The 20062-nt window shown below is 37.0% G+C and overlaps 2 protein-coding genes and 2 long non-coding RNA genes across 7 annotated transcripts; 1 reads left to right on the top strand and 3 right to left on the bottom strand.

Annotated features, from left to right (window-relative positions):
- Positions 1–922: 922 nt before the first annotated feature.
- Positions 923–2514, bottom strand: LOC112050033 (uncharacterized). The gene is made up of 3 exons (XM_024088157.2): positions 2234–2514; positions 1216–1279; positions 923–1107 (listed from the first exon to the last, which is right to left on the bottom strand). The coding sequence occupies exons 1-3, from the start codon at positions 2441–2443 to the stop codon at positions 1052–1054; spliced, it is 330 nt and encodes a 109-aa protein (XP_023943925.1). The 5' UTR covers positions 2444–2514; the 3' UTR covers positions 923–1051.
- A 570-nt stretch (positions 2515–3084) lies between these two features.
- LOC112050026 (uncharacterized) lies at positions 3085–11895 on the bottom strand. Of its 2 annotated transcripts, none has more exons than XR_008251689.1 (9): positions 11557–11895; positions 11086–11358; positions 10135–10381; positions 9085–9230; positions 8304–8388; positions 7966–8014; positions 6966–7053; positions 5647–6025; positions 3085–4246 (listed from the first exon to the last, which is right to left on the bottom strand). XR_008251689.1 is itself a non-coding variant. In XM_052887166.1 (9 exons), the coding sequence occupies exons 1-9, from the start codon at positions 11770–11772 to the stop codon at positions 4117–4119; spliced, it is 1446 nt and encodes a 481-aa protein (XP_052743126.1). In that variant the 5' UTR covers positions 11773–11895; the 3' UTR covers positions 3085–4116. The 2 variants fall into 2 exon arrangements, 1 of the variants encoding a protein (XP_052743126.1); XM_052887166.1 differs by having other exon boundaries at positions 5814–6025.
- Positions 11896–13155: 1260 nt separating this feature from the next.
- On the top strand, positions 13156–16799 carry LOC112048210 (uncharacterized). Of its 3 annotated transcripts, none has more exons than XR_008251638.1 (5): positions 13156–14424; positions 14866–15038; positions 15311–15433; positions 15769–15969; positions 16049–16799. It is a non-coding gene; the product is annotated as an uncharacterized LOC112048210 (long non-coding RNA). The 3 variants fall into 3 exon arrangements; XR_008251637.1 differs by lacking the exon at positions 15311–15433 and adding an exon at positions 15490–15625 and having other exon boundaries at positions 13418–14424; XR_008251639.1 differs by lacking the exon at positions 15311–15433.
- On the bottom strand, positions 16791–19976 carry LOC128198935 (uncharacterized). The gene is made up of 2 exons (XR_008251640.1): positions 19423–19976; positions 16791–17947 (listed from the first exon to the last, which is right to left on the bottom strand). It is a non-coding gene; the product is annotated as an uncharacterized LOC128198935 (long non-coding RNA).
- Positions 19977–20062: the final 86 nt, after the last annotated feature.

Genomic DNA, 20062 nt, shown 5'->3' on the forward strand with positions numbered 1-20062 from the left:
ACCAACACTGGGCTTACTAATGCGGGGTCGCCATTCCAGCACTTTGGGTAGGACCCCAACGTCCAGCGGCTCTTCGAATTATGTGCCCCGCCCATTGTCACTTCAGCTTCGCAACTCGTCGAGTTAAGCGGTTCTGCAGTTCTAGTTAAAAGGATTCGGGCTCTTGAATAAGGGCACGACTAGGTCGGAGCGTAGACCTCACTAGTCGATACCGTTCTAGCTGAATGTTGATATTCAACGTGCCTCTGACCATTCAGTGATCAATACCGGTTTTCACCTTAGGGATCACAGAAACATTGTTAAATATTTGCCGTCTGGTAGACAAGATGAAGTTAATCTCGTTTTTCGTGGAACCATCGGGGCTCATCCAGGTCCATTTCCTGTGTGGTGGCTTCTTGAAGGAGTTTATCATAAAGAGGCCCTCCTTCTCCATGAAGTCAGCCAACATTTGGCCCCTGTCGTTCCGTTGCCCATAACCAAATAATCCCACATTCAACCGCTACGTTCGCCCAGCTTTGCGTTAAAATCCCCCATCACAACATTGTAAGAGTTTGAGGCATGTATGGCTTTAGAAATATCCACATACAATACCTTCTCGTCGGGATGTGTCGAGGTCGGTGCGTATAACCTTCACTTGTACCGACTCGTAAATCTATGGTATCAAGCGTTTTATCACATGCAATAATCACACTAATATGATCATAGATTTACGATTCGGTAGGTACTTAAAATAATATCATAGAGGCGTAAGTTTGTGTGTATGCTTGTTTCTCCTTTGCGCTCCGTCTACTGAAGCGATTTGGCTGAAAGTAATTAAAATACATTTTACTCTGGATTTTACTTTTAAAATCCATGGTTCTGAATTCCACGCGGACAAAGTCGCGGACGTCCTCTAGTTGTGAATAAAGAAAACCCGCGAATAGCATGCAAATGAATTTATTCTCAAACATAAAACAAAAACAATGACTAGAATGAACTTAAAGAGTAACAATGGATCGATTAGCAAAACAGTAGATATTTCTCAGAATCCACAGTGACATTCTGTGAATTATTATCGACTTCCATAGGAGCTTTCTTGTTCTTGAGTCAATCTTGATATATCTTCATCTGCAAAAAAATCCATGTTACATAAATGTATAATAAACCAATTATAAAATGAATATCAATAAATAATTTCTAGTCACAGTATAAATAATAAACAGTTGCGTTTCATACCATTTAAAAATTTGAGACTCTCATCTTGCTCCTGGTATAACTTTGGAATATCGTAGCGATTAACCTTAAAAGAAACATAGTTAGATTTTATAAAAACACCATAAAAGAATCGGTACTCCTAAGTCTTGCTAAAGGAGATCCTTCCATCGTAAAACAACAGTATGAAATATTTATAATGTGCTCCAAACTTCTAGACCGCTATGAAGTTGCAACACATTGAACTACGCAGTTAAGTCTACAACCACTGGGATATGTTTTAGGATACACCTCGTTTTCAGCACGAACTCGAAGTTTGACGCATACTACACGTATGTAAGTATTTTCACTGCGTCATTAGTCCAGTGATTAGCCTATGTGGTTTCAGATGACGGGGTCCTGGGATCGAGTCCTGAGTTGGGTGGAGTATCTTTTTTTTAAATGTCTTCTTTTAAGATTTTTTAAGTAAAATTTCTCAGCCTGGAGTTGCAAAATTGATGAAGGTACACCCCCACGATAATCGGTCGGTCCTGGTCACATCTGAGTGCTCGTTAAAGAATCCAAAGTCCCCGGAATCCCGCATTGGAGACGGCAGTAACAGCGCGGCAGGTCTTAGCTCCATATTCTCCTGTGAGAATGGAGGCCTGGACATGTAGTGTCCCAGTCAGTGTAATAGCCCATACCTGCTCGACTCACTGTTGAGCACGAGTCTCCTTTCAGAATGAGAGGGATTAGGCAATAGTCCACCACGCTGGCTTAATGCGGATTGGGAGACTTAGAAAACACACACATAGAGAATTGAAAACAATTCTCAGCTAAGCAGGTTTTCTCACGATGTTTTTCCTTCACCTTTTTAGACACGTGATTGAATGATTTTTTTAAAATGCACACAACTGTAAATTTGGAGGTGCATGCCCCAGACCGGATCCGAACCTACACCCTCCGAATCGGAGGCAGGGGTCATATCGACTGAGCTATCACGAAGCCCAAATACGCTGCTAATTATCTGATATTGACTGTACCTAAAGCATTAAAAACTTACGGAATCAAAATTTCTTCGACCCATCCTTGGTATGGTTTTGCTAGGAATAGTTTTTATAACATATCCCATCAAACCTTGGTCGAAAGGGTCACTTTCGCTGCTTCTGCCAACTCTTGGTACATTATTCGGTTTTATAAACGAACTTTCTACCTCAATAAAAACGTAGATTAGGCAGAATGCGCCGAGTGCGTACACGGATTTAAAAATCATTGTTATTTCCCGTAAATGTCGAATTTCAACTTTGGATAGAAACTGCTTTCAACAGCGGATTGAAAACTTGTGTGCCGTAATCCAAAATTACAAAGGATTTTATACTGAACGGTTTCGATTGAACCCACATGATAGTTTATTTTGATAATGATTTGATAACATCCAACCCGTAGGAGACATTCCAGAATACTAATTGGGTGCTCTTAGATTTTAATCAACATGGCGGTAGGTGCAAGATTTTATCACGTGTTTGTTATAAGTGACGCAGTGCTAGCTGTAGAATCAAACGTTAAAATTATAGTGGGTTCATAACCAGACCAAGAATAATAAAAGCCTGGATTGGGCGCCAGTAGTTTTAGCCGGGTCCGGTCTAATGCCAATGAGAAAAAATGTCATTTTTGTTGCTAGTTTTTAGTCATAGACGGGCACGATTGCGTGTGAAATCGAAGAAAGAAAAAGGATTATTATTACTAGGGTGGGCCTTGCCCATGTCATCCCGCAGATATAGAAATTTACTTAGACTGATTATATTGTTTTTTCTTTGTATATTTTGTATTTTGGCATCCATTACGGATGACTGGACCGTTCTAGGGTTTAGAGTTAAGGATAAATGTCACAAAGATTGAATAAAAGAATAACAGTATTAGAAATATATTTTATTCATGAAATATATGAAGTAGATACTTCTTTAACTTTTGAAAATAATAACCTTTTTTACATATGTAGCCTCCGGTATGAAAAAAATATGGGCAGTAAAATTCGATGAACGTTACGTTTTTTGTGCGCAACCTATTCTGCGCACCTTTCACCGTGCGCTGTTGGCGGGCGCGCACGTCTCTTCGGTTGTGCACCTTTCGGGCGTAAGTATTGAGACGTACATAGTGTATGCTGCAACATACACCTATTTTGAGAGTCGATCTGCCGGGCTAGCATGGGCAAGGGATAAAATTTTTATCCACCCATTATATCCACTGACTAAGGATATAAATCCACCCGTCATACCCGGTAGGGGGGGGGAGGTAGGGGGGGGGGGTAGGGTTGGTGTAGGGGTGGGGGAGGGGGGAGGGGTAGGGGTGGGTAGGGTTGGTGTAGCGGTGGGGGAGGGGGGTTAGGGGCGGGGTAGGGGTGGGGTAGGGCAGGGGTAGGGTAGGGGTAGAGGTAAAGAAGGGTAGAGTAGGGATAGAGAACAAGTGCACTTATGTCAAAACGAAGCTTGACCGGGTCCGCTAGTATGATAGATACTATAGATACCTACTACAAACCACCGCAAAAAACAATCACCAAACAAAACAATGCCAACAGAAAACAGATAAATAATATGCACAAAAAAAACCAAATATTATCAAATTTACGTTTATTTCGGACTATTAATATACCTAATGCCAATTTATAAGATATATACAAATGGGTTGACAAGTCTTTCCCTCCGTTTATCCACCGGGGATATTATATCCACCGGCGTGCCCATGCGCGGTGAGTGGATAAAACGAGTGTGGGGGATAAACGTTTTATCCTCTCCCCGTGGATAAATTTCTCCCTTGCCCGTGCTAGCCCTGCTGAAAGAGTAAACTCCATTCACACACTTTTTTCTTTGTATTCAATTATTGGAGTAGAAGTTTGACTCAGACTTAACATATTTTTCGTTTGATAAGTTCTAAAATGCTAGTAAAACATTAATAAAATTGTCTCTTCTGTTGTAGAGCTACAGGTAAGAAGACTTGATATTTCGACGTGTTGCCGCCTTTTTCTAAAACGGCGTGGACCAATGAAAATGGGTCCAACTTCTTTTTCACTACCAGGAATCTGAAAAATACAATTTGAAATTTATTACATACATAGTCATAATAATTTTATAAAAAAAAATTATTAATGTTGATTTTTATTACGCACTATAATAATTTACATTTTTTTATATTACAATTATTTAAACTTATAACGGTCATCATTAGAATTTCCTTGAATCCAACAAACCCAACGAGATTGGGCTTGTACTGGTCAAGACCAATCTATCTTGACAAGTACTTTGTCTTTAGATGGTAGCCAAGGTTTGGTGATGAAGCTTTGACAAATTGGCCATAGAAACTGTGTTATAAAACAATATAGCCCACAAAAATAACAAAAGACTATACTACAAACTTTCTTGATGAATACTGTTTACCGACAAAAAAACTAAAAATGAGGGTATAAATCACTAGTCATTTCACACCTAATAATAATTATAATTATCTTGTACTTAAATTAATGAAAATAAATTTGATTAATAAGCTTTGAATAATGAGATATGGTTAATATATTTTATATAACATTTTATAAACAAACAATACATAATTTAAAATAAATCATCATCTCCTTACCCTTATCCCACTTAAGTGGGGTCGGAAAAATATGTCAATCTTTTCCATTCGTTTCTATTACTCGTCAACTCATCATCCACTCCTTTTACACACATGTCCTCTTTCACACAATCCAACCATCTTAAGTTATGAAATTACATACGTTTTCTACCTTCATTTCTAATTTCTTTGTTGGTAAACAATACTCATCCAGAAAGGCTGCAGCACGTGACCTTGTCGCCGGGAATGTGACTTAGACTGCTTAAATTCTCAAGAGAGCTGTCTACAATTTGTAAAGAAGTGTTTTGTAATTGCCTCTTACGCTCTAAAACAATTATCCACATAAACATAAATCCCAATGTTTATGGAGTAATTGTTTTACTTCAATATTTGCTCACAACAAATTTTATCTTCGCCGCCGAAAATTATTGGTCGTTTCCTTTTCTGGTACAGTGTCGTGCGCCAATTCTCCATTACCACGGAATCTGATCGCTCTATACCTGTTGTCAGAGTCTCCACATTGTGACATTTTTGGTCAAACCTTTTTCTGACTTTAATGCTACAGGCCACTTTTAGAGCGACCGTACACACCCAATTATTGTAAGTTGCGTGCAAACGACTAAATTGTTTTCTTTTACAATTTAGTCGGAATTTTTTTACATAGTCAAAGGGGAATCGGGATGCGATCGGTGTCCAATTCATTAGTTGGAAGATTTAGTTGAATAATATGTGCGGGGTCTCATATATCTCAACCCTCATCGACTCAATTGTAAATGAGCGGGTGCTCTTAATGTCTTCGTATTAAGATTCATGCCCCATCAACTCGGCCGCCACGAAGCGCCGCATCAGCTCGCAGCCGGCGGAGCTCACCTGTCGGCGTCGGCGCCGTAGCTCCTGGAGGCCAGGCCGGAGCGCTGCGCGCACTGGTGCATGACGGCGCGCTCCTCCTTGCTGAAGTCCGCGCTGAACACCAGGTCCACGTCCACGGTGTCGGCCGCCACGAAGCGCCGCATCAGCTCGCAGCCGGCGGGGCTCACCTGTCGGCGTCGGCGCCGTAGCTCCTGGAGGCCAGGCCGGAGCGCTGCGCGCACTGGTGCATGACGGCGCGCTCCTCCTTGCTGAAGTCCGCGCTGAACACCAGGTCCACGTCCACGGTGTCGGCCGCCACGAAGCGCCGCATCAGCTCGAAGCCGGCGCGCCGCAGCTGCCGGATGTCCGACGTGTTGCTGCCGAGCCCGGCGCGGTTCACCTGACATAACGATTTATATCGTTAGTCAAATTCGTTTACTTTATGTTCGCATACAGAATACACTCAAGAAATGGCGACTAACTTTCAAATTGCAATTCCGGCACGCCTGCGGCCAAACTCCTTTTTAAAACAATAAAACCACATAGAGTTTGAGCTCGTATGATTCCCCATTGACGAGTACTTTGTAGAGCCGTGATTAGCCCAGTGGATATGACTTCTGCCTCCGATTCCGGAGGGTGTGGGTTCGAATCCGGTCCGGGGCATGCACCTCCAATTTTTCAGTTGAGTGCATTTTAAGAAGTTAAATATCACGTGTCTCAAACGGTGAAGGAAAACATCGTGAGAAAACCTGCACACCAGAAAATTTCTTAATTCTCTGCGTGTGTGAAGTCTGCCAATCCGCATTGGGCCAGCGTGGTGGACTATTGGCCCTCTCATTCTGAGAGGAGACTCTAGCTCAGCAGTGAGCCGTATATGGGTTGATAACGACGAGTACTTTGTATCCATATCGTATCCAGGGTCTGTATCCATCCCACCAAGTTTTGGCTAGTTGGATTTATCTTGATAAGTACTTTGTCTTAAGATGGTATTCAGGGTTTGGTGACAGAACCGGAAGGTGGCCAAAGGAACTTCGTTATCTAACGACATACACCTATCGAGTTTGTGCTCGTATGATAAGACTTGATAAGTACTTTGTTTCTAATAATAATCCAAGGTTTGATGATAGAGCTGGAAGGTGGACATAGGATCTCCGTAATACAAATTACTTAGTTTACAGTTGGTTACGACTAATTAGCGATGAAGGTATCTGCGATATCTGGCATTATTTTGAAATGGAACTTAGATAGAACAGTTCTCGAGCACACACAAATTCATATTCACAATAATATTCTGCTAGTAAACATAAATGTACTCTCGTGTCATCACAATGTCAACTTACCATTTGTAGATGCGGTTTGATAGGTTCAGCTATCCCCTGAGCGTCGACGCCCAACCCGCCGCCTTTCCATCCCATTAGTTTCATCATTCTATAAACAAATTCATATCTCAGAAGGTATTTTTGTTTCGCACCTTATAAGGTAAATCTGCCTGACTCAAGCACCCTTTACGTCGAAAACGCGTGGAGGTATCAAGATGAAATTAATACTAAATAATTAGGCATGCAATTCCTCGGAGCACTGCAGAAATCATATTTGTAATGTGTAATAAAAATGATTTGGCCGCTTATTTTGACACACGAATGGGTATCAAAAGTTATAGAGTATATCTCATTGATCTAGAATCAAGAAGGCAGGCCAGAATTGACAAGAAGAAACGACAAATTCACCCTTTCTTTCCCTTGGAAAACCATCATATTATGTAAACAAATGTGATGGTTTTCCGTTACTATAAAGAAACGGCAAATTCACACTTTTTTTACTAGCACAAGTAAAGAAAGGGTGAATTTGTCGATTTATTTTATTTGACACTGTTATGGTTTTTCATTTCTGGGCCTTTTCAGTGCTTGGCCACTAAAGGATGGCCGTTGTACGTTGAGTTATGCATAAGGCTTAGTAACTGATTGCCTGTAAAATTAGTATGATTTGTCTTGACGTGTACTTTGTTTCTATGTAGTATGTGTTGGTGATGGAACTGGAAGGTGGCCATAGGAACGCCGTAATTAAACCACAGAACCCTATAAAGTTTGGGCTTGTTTAACTCGTCTTGACGAGTACTTTATGTATAAATTGTATCCAGGTTCTGATGATGGAGCTGGAAAGTGGGAATAGGAACTCGGTAATTCTACAATATAACACTATCGAGTTTGAGCTTGTATGATTCGTCTTGACTTGATGACTACTTTTAAGTTATAGACATAGAGGTATTGTCTATCGTTTAGTTTATATATTTCTAATTTTAAAGTGTAATACATAAAAATAAGAATGTGTTGTGTGACTTACTTGGTAGCAACACTGTTGTCCACTGGCGTACCGAACTCTGACTTATTACCTGACAACACCAATCTATTCTTTAGAAGCAGTTTACAAAGCAAGTTACAATTGGTAAAATCATTATAATTTCTTCTACTTTTACTTCTTCTGTGAAGGTGGTGAGGGTGGAAGCTGATTTGGATCAGCTTCGACCCTCACCACCTTGCCACCCTCACCAGCTGCACCATCTTAGCTCTAACGTTCTAGGCTAGGACCAACAAGAGTTATGCTAATGGTTCTAGCACAAATAAAAGAATTTAAATAAATTCTGTGAATTTAGTACTTTATTTTGTGCCGGCTATACATACCTGACACATCATTAACAGATATCCTGTCACCTTGTGCTATCCATTGTTCTTTGATGAGGACACTGACTAACTCTTCTTTTAACCTCTGATAAAAAAACAAAATGATATTCTTATTTTCAAATAATGACACTTCAAACCACTGGCCTCAATTCTCCTATAAGAATAAGAAAAGGGGATTTGGACCTGAAACTCAGAGCTCTACAAACCTCTAGAAACCCTAAACTAGTACAAATGGTAAGAACTTGTCACTGAGGGGTGGTGGTTTGATCCCCTTTCTGTTGGTCTATTGTCGAACCCACCCCTAATACAGTTTTTCTGGAGGGTGTGGGTTCAAATCCAGTCAGGGGCATGCACCTCCAACTCTTCAGTTGTGTGCATTATAAGGAATTAAGTATCACATGTCTCAAACGGTGAAGGAAAACATTGTGAGGAAATCTGCAAACCTGAGAATTAAATCTCTGCATATGTGAAGTCTGCCAATCTGCATTGGGCCAGCGCGGTGGACTATTTAGCCTAACTCCTCTCATTCCGAGAGGAGACTCAAGCTCAGCAGTGAGCCAAATATGGGTTGATAATCATTATCAACCCATATTTGGCTCACTTTACATTTTTTTTAATTTACTATACATTTATATACATTTATATTTATATACATTTAGTGGTTCAGTGGTGAGCCACTGAAACAATGAGGCAAATAATATGTATAATTTAAGGCTATTATAATAATCAGTCAAACAAGACAGTTAATAAGTATATGAAATAGTGTAACATACATACATACATTCCACGCGATATTCTCAACCATGCTGCGAGCCTCGGCTTTGCTCGCGCCGGCCGCGCGCGCCACCAGCCGCCCGTTCAGCATCAGGGACAGGCAGCCGTCCTCGTACGTCGTTACTAGAGGTATGTGACACACTTGACTGCTGCCTGGAACAAATGCATCATAACTACATATAATACAGTAACTCAGATTGTGTCTGTTTATGCATCTCCGAAAAGATTCTTTAGTAATAGTGATTTTGACAAGAGGAAAGAGAGAGAAATAATACGATTTATAATTTAGATAACGTTTATTGAGCTAGGTAGCAAGACATGACAGTTGTAAAGGAGAATTATTCAACTACCTACCTAATTCAACTAAAGTACATTGTAAATAATCAAAAGGAGGACGGCAAAAGTGGGAGTCACACTCAGAAGTGTTGTACACTCATACATTTATATTAATTAAAGCTATTATATTATAAGATGCTTGTAAAAAAATATTGAGATTTTACAGAACGGATATCAAGATTACTTCTATACTTAGCATAGTAAAATTGTTCTACTTGTTGCCTGAGACCGAAATGCCTTGTCGTATTCATAAAGCAATCACGCAGTTGTATGTCAGGGGTGGTGTTTTTCAGTATAAAATTCACATTTATTTGTATGCATAGATAGAGTACTTTCTAATCTAAGCTATATCTTTTTTCTCCTTGCTTTTCAAGATTATTACAATTTGCTTTTTTCTTAGTTTAATCACGATTGTCAACTATTAATGGGTTTTCATTATGTACGCTACTTCTCTGCTAGTCCCAAAATACCATTTTCCTTTGGGGCATTGATGTCATGACAACAAAATGAAAACTTCTTAAGCATCTATACAGTATTTTATCATAAACCATTGTCTTCCATTATGATGGGAAGGAAGAGAGATTATGTAGACTTGTAGTAAATGTATTATTACAATGTTTATCTTTCTTTCTTTTATTATGTACTACAAAGGCACATTTCAAAATACAAGCACAAGGTTTGTATAATTTGAAATATTAACAAGAAATATGTAATTACTTACTCTGTATATTTCCTAATTTAGAACTCCACGGCCTTATCAGCAACACCATCCTTCCATACGCAGAGTTGAACATGTTATCATTAAAACATTGTATGTTTAAACATTTTAAGCTTTCTAAATCTTTGAAATATTCATTTCTATCAGCACTTTGTGGTATTGCATTCTCATTATGTGCATTTGGTATGTCGTTATTTATATTTGCACTATCATTGTGTTTGTTTAAGTTAATATTATGTGCGGGAATTATCTGAAAGTAGAGTTAACTTATATTAACGTTAACAATGTTCATGAAGCCTAATGATATAGTTTAGTAGAGCTATTCTGATTTCTGTAAGAATCTATCTATCGAAAGCCACGTTGTGTCTTGAGCTATTTATTTATTTATTAATTAGCACGGATAAATCCAGTTACACTAATTAAAAGAAATGTACATAAAAATTAAAAAGAACAAAACACCACAGTAAAAATAGACAAAAATAAGAAAAATTAAACATAAAAACTGATGTACAGAAAGCTTATTGACTATCTTAACTAAAATATCAATTACAATAATTATCAAATAAAAAAAAAATATATATTTAAATTACATCCTCTCGCAAAATTGCAAGATATCCCTGCACAATTTGGCCCAATTATCTGCAAAAATGTCACAGTCAGGAAACTCCGACAACAGGCCATTTAATGCGGTTAGTGTGCGTGGTACTGGGGAATTGGCGCGTGATACTGTCCGAGAAAAAGGAACAACCATCAATTTTCGGCTATATTTTAGGGAGTCTGCTAGTGTATGGGCATACAATTATTATCAAGAGGAAAGATTTGATTGTTTGTTTGCATTGAATAAGCTACAAAACTACTGAACCAATTTGGAAAATACTTTCACTATTAGGAAACAATATTATCCCTGGATGCAATAAGCTAGTGTTCTGTAAATCTTAAGAAAAAAATCATTACATCTCTAGTTAAAAGTGTTTCCGCTTTTGAATTTCTCAATTGTTTATCATAGCTTTCATTTTGTTCATCATCTGATATGTTTATGGTAGATTCATTTGTTTCACAATGCCCTTGGGGCACAAAGTTTATTCTTGTTGACTTTGGGGCAGGACTGTCTACTATGACACCGCCACATCGTTTTACACCCTTCGCCCTGTCCTCTGCTGCATCAGAAGCTGATACAAAAGTCCTTTGCAGTTTAGTTTTCTTGAGCTTTCTGTATTGTTGTGCAACCTGTAAAGAATTTGAAATTTGAATTTTTATATCTTTTTTTATTTTAACAACTTGTTAATAGTCTGGACTCTAGGTAATCAAGTGAATTTGAAATTGAATTTTTTTTTCAAATTATTTATTATATTATTGGACCAGGATTCTAGGGAATCATCAACTTCTGAATGAATCAAAGATCTCATTTAAAAAGGTTATATTTACATCGTGTGATAGCCTAGCCACCTCCTGCATGATCTCTGTAGGATATCTGCACCCCATAAACTCGATATTGAAGAACACACGAGCCAAACAGACCAATCTCTCTTCAGAATAATCGGTTTTCCATCGTTCCATAAACGCTTTTCTTAATAACCAATGTTCTTCACTTTCATGCTCATCACGGTATTTATCCACATCCCAGCTCGCATCGAAAGACATTTTTACAGTAACGGTACGATTTATTGTTTAATTTAATTTTTGATTTATGTTTGTCCTATGTGTTTCTGTTTATTTAAATTTAAAGAAAAGAAAATAACAAAATGATCACAACCACACCACAGAGACAAACGCTTAAAATTAAATGTCAAAATTGTCAATGTCATTAATTAAATCACAGAGTATAGACAGCTACCGTCTGGCAAACATAAGCGTGACCTGCAAAAACGCGGTAAATTCAAAAATTCTTGGGTATAACCATAGATATGTACAAAGTAATAACTGAACAGCCTCCTCCGTGCGTCGTATTCCTCATTACTGAGGGTCGTGACCCTCAACTTATGCAATAATAATATAAAGCGGACACTTTGTCCTGAATAACATAGGATCAACTACAAAGAGTAGGTTGTATATGGTTGTATGATCAACTAACTGTATTCGGGAGTATTTTTTCCTAAAATATTATAAAACTGGATTCATAATACATTGACAATCTTTTCAATAAAAATCAGATCCTGGATCTCTGGATCTTCTGAACCGATTTTGAAAATTCTTTTATACATTATTATATATAAGTATTTCTATTACTTAATACTAATAGAAAGCCACGATAAATAAAATTAAGTGTTGGTCGACCGCCAGTAATGCCAGGCCCAGACGTGTATAACGTGTAATGCAAGATTATGTGTAATCTAGTGTCAATAGTGTGGACGGCACACGAATTCGAAACGAATTGTCTACGCGAATCTATTTCAAGAGCGAATTCCAATAGTTGCGAGCACTGCGAGCGCCTTTGTGTTGCGCAAATAACCGTCAGCCCGAACGCCGGCGCGAGCGTTACATGCACAGAGTACTTTTTAGTATATGTTACATGTAACGCTCGTAGTGCCGTCCACACGTAAAATTCGCATTACATTACACGGTGGATTACATTACGCGTTACACACGTCTGGACCCGGCTTAACTCAGTTAAAGTACACATTCGTAGCACGCCGCGCGTCTCACTTTCGTGGACGAAGTCACGGGCGTCGGCTAGTTGTATACATATAAAATTGTATTTGTCTCCGCCTGTGATTTGAAAACAACCATTTTCTCAAATTATATACACGATACTAAAACAACCATTTTTAAGTCTGTTTTTTGTCTGTTTATAAGTTTGTCCAGGCCATAGGTGGAACTATGGCTAATCTCTTCTCTGGCTGTACCGATTTTAATAGGCCTGGAAAACAGACGAGATCACTGAACAGCACAATACTAAAAATTTGTGAAAAACCAAATTACACGTAGACGAAGTCCGCTACAAAAACAATAAGAATATTTTAATACTTATATTATTCTAATAACGGATTATTTGAATTTTGTAGGCTAGAAGAGAGAGGCTAGAAATAGAATGAAACTAAAAATAGTGGTAAAAAATATTTAATAGTAAACTTTACTTGGAAATGGAATTCCAATCTTACAACAAAAAACTTTTGCAATTATCACAGCATACAAAAATACTTTAAAAAACTTAAAATAATATCTTGAGAGAGAATAGTAACAACAACGTAATTCTCATGTTTCATAATTCTCATAATTCTCATGTTTCTCTAAATAAAAAATTAAATAAACTTAAAAAATCTCACTTGATGGTAAGTGATGATGCAATCTAAGATGGAAACAACCTAACATATTACGAGGATGAAAATCTACACACTTTCTACACGACATCGTACCGGAACGGTAGTCGCATGGCGGTACGTCTTTGCCGGTAGGGTGGTAACAAGCCACGGCCGAAGCCGTCCACCAGCCAAAATCAAGGTCATGAAATTATTAATTACTTCCCCACAACTTTTAAACGGTTCAACCGATTTTCATCAAACACGTCTAAGAACACTCGCCATTGATAGTGCTGTGGTTTTCGGGACGTCGTGGATTCGATTACCAGCAGGGTCATTATGTAACTCGGTGAACGCTTTAAAATCACAGTCACGACAACAAATGACAGCGATTTTTCGTTTTTGCGATCATGTAACACACATCTCCCACCGAAATGACGTCATCTTGGATCGTTCTCTGTCACGGTCACTTGTAGGGATTTATCCAAGTTATAACGCAGTTTTTACGTATCGATAGTCAGTTTAAGCGATTATGTAAGCATAATGATCATACAACTGGGTGACACAGAAGTTGTCAAAGTCAATCGCTATAGAAACTAATACCGAGCAGTGTTTTAATAAAGTTTACTTGACGCCTGTGATTCAATAATTACAAATAAAAGTACTTTTAGGATTTTTTTGAATTTTGTACTATACCTTGTAAGTAAGGTATTAGTTTGTAAGTCAATAAAATCAGAATTAGAAAAGTTTTTCATGTAAAATATGACGAAAGTTGAGAATATATAGTAGGTACCTACCTACATACTTATTTCATAAAGCAGAATTACAGTTTTAGAGTTAGTTGAAGTGAATTTAATTAATTGTGTTATTTTTGTAGTGTTTACCGACATTGCCATGTACAATACAATGCATGTAGCATTTGTATTGTACGCGGAAACGGAACGAAAAAGATGTCTTTGTCGAGTTCATTGCAAAACTTTCGTGTCGCGATACCAGCAGGTTTTAGAAGAAATACAAAGTCTTCGAACAACTGCTGTTCGCAATGAATTAGAGATAAGTAAGTTATATGAATGAATGGAGGAATTTTCTTCATTCTCTGCGTTGAGCAAGTGACGTGGACTATGGGCCTAACCCCTCTCATTCTGAGAGGAGACTCGAGCTCAGCAGTGAGCCGAATATGGTATTTTTATATGGTGAGCTTCCATCATAGGATAAGTTGGTTTAAGATTTGGAGTAGGCTTATTCAGTACTAGCAGACACACCATAGTTTGACCGGTGTAGTTCCCGTTCCTGTGGGAATATGGGGTAGCACAGAGTAATACGGGCTATATTTTATATAGCCTATATTACTCTGTGCTGTAGCTTACCAATGGTGAAAGATTTTTTATAATCAGTCCAGTAGTATTTGTGTTAGATTGTAAGAAACAAATAATATTATCTAAAGATCGGTCACTGTCATCCTAAGAACCTAAATTAAACCATTGAATATTATTTACAGGTCTTGGCAGCTTTAAACTTTTATGCCAATGGATCATACAAATGGCTTTGTGATGGCTAAGGCATCTTTTAGCAAATGCCTACATGAAGTCGCTGACGCTCCTGAATACCCCAACTGTTTAAAAAAAATGTGTTAAGTTCCCTTTGCATTAAACACAAAATCATTATAAATAAGTAAGTATGAAACTAACTTATAGCACAGTATGAAACTAACATAACCTATTCATTATATTTTTAGTTTTTTTTTCTAAGACTCAACTAATTTGTGTTCACTACCACACTGAATCTTTCATAGGTTGATTTTGCATAAAAACTTATTTGCAAAATGAGATTGATTATTGATTGAGATTAATAAATAATACACAGAGTGCTTATTCATATCACAGGATGTTACTGTAAATAGACATATACCCAGGTGCTTAATCTAGATTAACATCTACTTACAGATTTATGAAAAAATTTGGATTGCCCGGGTATTAGGGCGCATTGATTGCACCCATGTGACAATAGTTCGGCCTACAAGCCAAGAGCTACTAGGAGGCTAACAATTAGAATTGAATAAAAGCATGGTACCTCCTTTTATTTAAACATTAACTTATTTATATATTGTCAATTAATATTTCAGATATGTGATGCCAATCTAATAATAACATAGTGGATGCTCAATTTGGTGGTGCATCTTATGACTTGTACATGTGGAACCAGTGCAATAAGACCACTTGAGGAAAACCTGCCCAATAGGGACCGCTGTTGGTTGTTAGGTAAGCTGTTGCTTAGGTATAACTGTCAGTTAATGAAACTACAGGATCCAAATATAAATTATATACTATAAATTATATATAACTGTAACTTTTATGTAGGCAAAATACATAATACATTGCAATACACACTTCAATTCTTTCAGGTGACCAATGTTTGCATGATGACCCCCATCTTGGGAGCTGCTCCTAGATCCCATGAAGATATGCACAACATTGCTGTGTCAGAAATACGGTGGAGCCTTGTAGTTGGGTGCATATTGTAAAATGTTTCCTCACTCCAAAACCATGAACTCTGGTTTCCTAAACCCTCAAGCTATGCAGCCGAAGGAGGAGACTTATCACAGGTCAGTATATTATATACCTACTTTATAAGAACTTGTTGGGCAGTACCATGTATACCTACATTATGATTTATTTTTCTAGGAGAATCACTAATAATTTTGAAGAAGTGAAGAGCTTAACAATGTTTCAACTAACACCTAAAGAAGCTTTCACTTGGCTGTTAGATCAAGGGCTGGATACAGAAAACAGTAATCCTTGTGATGGCAGTATTGTCCAAGGATTCCTCACTCAAAACCATGATAACAAGTTGCTAGAACCCTCAAGCTATGCAGACAAAGGACTGGATATATTTTTTCGTGACCAAGCCTTCTGTATAATTATTTATACTTAAACCATACAAAGCACTATCTAGCCCCAAAGTAGGCATACAGAGCTTGTGTTGTGGGTACTAAGATAGTTGATATTATAATATTCATTTACATTTATATACTACCTATAAATACTTATATAATGTATAAATACACACACACTGGAAAAAACCCATGCTCTTCACACAAATATTTTCCAGGTGTGGGAATCGAACCCATGACCGTGGATGCAGGAGCACTACTTACTGCGCCACGCGTATATGTTTTTATTTTGAAGCAAATTATTAAAGTTGATAATTCAAATTGTAGTCATGTTTTTAATTAATCTATAATTAATTTTTAATTTACATTTTTGTTAAATATTTACCTATACTTCAGTCTATTTTTGTTAGAGGGGGTACCTATATGTGTAAGTAGGGTCGTTTCTTGATTAAATTAAACTAAAGAATGAAAGATATATATTATAACAAAATTTGTCAACAACAATATATCAAGTCTGAATAAAAAATACCAACACAAGTAAATATATTTTTTATTTTTAAGTAATAGATGTTACACAAATATAGAACTACCTGGCTCTACCTGCTTAACATTAAACAACATTGTTTTTAATCAAATCATTATTTATTTATTTCCTACAATGTGGTAGGTACATGTTTTGTTCTTAAAATTATTGAATTGTATAGATAAACAACTAATGTAGTATTCAATTTTTTCTTTTACAATTACTTAAATAATCATCATCATCATCATCATCATCATCATCATCATTATAAACACATATTCGGCTCACTGCTGAGCTCGAGTCTCCCTCAGTAAGAGGGGTTAGTGCCTACCCGCACTCGGGAGACCTCGCACTGGAAAGCGTGGTTGGTCGGTTGGTTGGATGTTCGCGGCTCAAGGTCGTTGTGCTTGGAGGTCCATGTAAGAGGCCTATGTCCAGCAGTGGACGTCTATCGGCTGATAAGGTAAGGGAAGGCCAATGCCTAACCCCTCTCATTCTGACAGGAGCCGAATATGGGCCAGCATATTTGGATTACATTGGCATTCTCTGCATATGTGATATGCAGAGAATTAAGAGAATTCTCTGGTATGCAGGTTTCCTCACGATGTTTTCCTTCACTGTTTGAGACACGTGATATTTAGTTTCTTAAAATGCACACAACTGAAAAGTTGGAGGTGCGTGCCCCGGAACGGGTTCGAACCCACACCCTCCGGAATTGGAGGCAGAGGTCACATTCACTGGGCTATTAGGGATAATAATAATAGTTAAATAATATTTCCTCCTAATAATAGATAATAAAACATATTTTGATGTGCAATTTTACAATAAAATTTTTATCTAATACTATGTAGTACTGAAATTAACCAAATGATAATAATCATATTCTTTATATACAGTGATGTCATAATTAACTATATTAAATTAAAATGAAATTATATTTGACAATTTTCTCTCATATGCAATGTCATTATTGATAATAATCTTATAAAAAATCTGTTCATTAAATGTTTGTTTAATTCTTTCTTCATGAATCGTTCATAGAGATGAAGGATTCAGAATCACCAATTTTTTCAAGGTGTTTTGCACCTCAATGGTGACCAGCGACATGGAGACTTCCATAGGCAGTCCCTGGCACTCAAAGTTTAGAGCCCACATCTTCATGTTGATCTGAAATGTAGAAAATATTTTTTTATTACATGAACTACATATGCCCCCGGTTTCTTTAAGTAGATCTCATTCCTGTGGGAATATTGAGATAAGAAATGGCCTATGTATTATATCTTGATTAAGAGTTTATATAAATGACAAATCTAGGGGGGGGTTAATTGATATATTTATACCTCAGGTATATTACTTGGTTCTACAATATATTTCTGTGAGATGGTGATAACAAAAATAATACTTTGTTGTATTTATGTTGAGCTTCTTTTCAGACGAAGAATGTTTGTGATCCTTTAGTTTCAGGTTAATGAATATTGTTATCATAAACAATACATTATTGTAAATGATAACGATATTCATTATATGTGATATTTAACAAATCAAAATGTGCAATATTTATTAAGCTGAACATGTACATAATAAAAGAAAATATAAAGTACAAATTATTATTTGAATTAGCAATTATTACCATTAAGAATTACATACACTGGATTAGGTAATACTATTCATTCATTCATGATTAGACCAATAGTCCACCACTCTGACCCAAAGCGGATTAGCAGACTTCACATAAGCAGAGAATTAAGAGAATTATCTGGTATGCAGGTTTCCTCACGATGTTTTCCTTCACCATTTGATACATGTGATATTTAATATCTTAAAATGTACACAACTGAAAAGTTGGAGCTGCATGCCCCAGACTGGATACAAACCCACACCCTCTGGAATCTGAGGCAGAGGTTACATCCATTGGGCTATTGCTGTGCTTATGGACCTATATCCCTGGCAAACCCTCTAGTCTATACTCTGCAGCAACTGGGCTTTTATGGGATTAAACTGAGCTCTTTTGTTTTTTGATTTGCCTTATATTTTATCCAGTTTTGTAGGAGATACATATACTTGTAGGATTTAACTTAACTATATATTGTAATTGAAATTTGAATTAATTATTTTAAGTGGCTAGCCTCAATCATCATAAAAAAATTACTAATCAAGGTAGGATTTTATATTTAGCCTTAATGTAACTAAAACAAACACCTACAAATACAAACAATTCTAATACATCTGCATAATGAGACAAAGTTTGATTTTGATTATTTGTCTTGTACTTAATGCTTAGAACTTAAAGGTTACATGGTGCAGGTATAGTTGTGGTTTAAAAAGGCTTGTTAATGCAATATGCTAGTCACAAAACCAAGTATTATGTTAAACTTATAATAGAAAATCATGAATTTCAATTGAATAATGAATAATATAATTACTATCTGATGCTCGACAGTTCCACCTGCATAGTTCGCACTCTCTTGGGACTACAGGGATAAAATATAGCCTATTACACTCGCAACTTATGTGAGTTTCTATTGGTGAAAGAATTTTCGAAATCGGTTTAGTAGATCCAGAGATTACCCCCTACAATATCAAAAATTTCCTCTCATCCTCTTTAAAATAATAATATAGAATATAGATATGTGATAACTTACACAACGCCACTGGCAGACGCGAACACGGAAGGTTTATTTAGTAGCCTGACTTTCCAAAGGCCCTCCAAAACAACCCATCGCCAAGTTTGATCCAAGCCAAGGCGATCATTGAGTTTCCCGGACATCTTTAGTTGCAAGCGATGAACTTTAATAAACAAAACACTATACAATATACTTTACATATTATCACAACGACCATTAAATTAATCATAGGCAGACGATAAAACTTTGAAGAACTTTCGTGTAGATAATGTTTTATGTAAAAGTGGCCGTTTACTTTGATAAATTAACTATTAACACTAATAAAAATGTATACGATAAAATGATTAATTAATTACTTCTATTGAAAACAAAAAACTAGCAGTAGCAAGTACTTTGATCCAACGAAACCAATTTTTTTATTAATATTTTAATACGGCTTTGTTTACCAACAAAGAAACTATGGCACTTCACTTCACCACAGACAAACAGCAAAATCAAGTATAATGCGTATATGTGCAAAAGTATGCCGCACCCGTAGTAAGTAGTACCGGAAAAGGGTGTATTTTATTTAGTCGCATAATGTCGATAAAATTTTGCGCCTAGAACGATATCACTAGGCATTGTGGCTGTCTTTTGTCTTACATAATCGGAATTGCAA

Source organism: Bicyclus anynana, chromosome 18 (genome assembly GCF_947172395.1).
Source record: "Bicyclus anynana chromosome 18, ilBicAnyn1.1, whole genome shotgun sequence".
Lineage (NCBI taxonomy): Eukaryota > Metazoa > Arthropoda > Insecta > Lepidoptera > Nymphalidae > Bicyclus > Bicyclus anynana.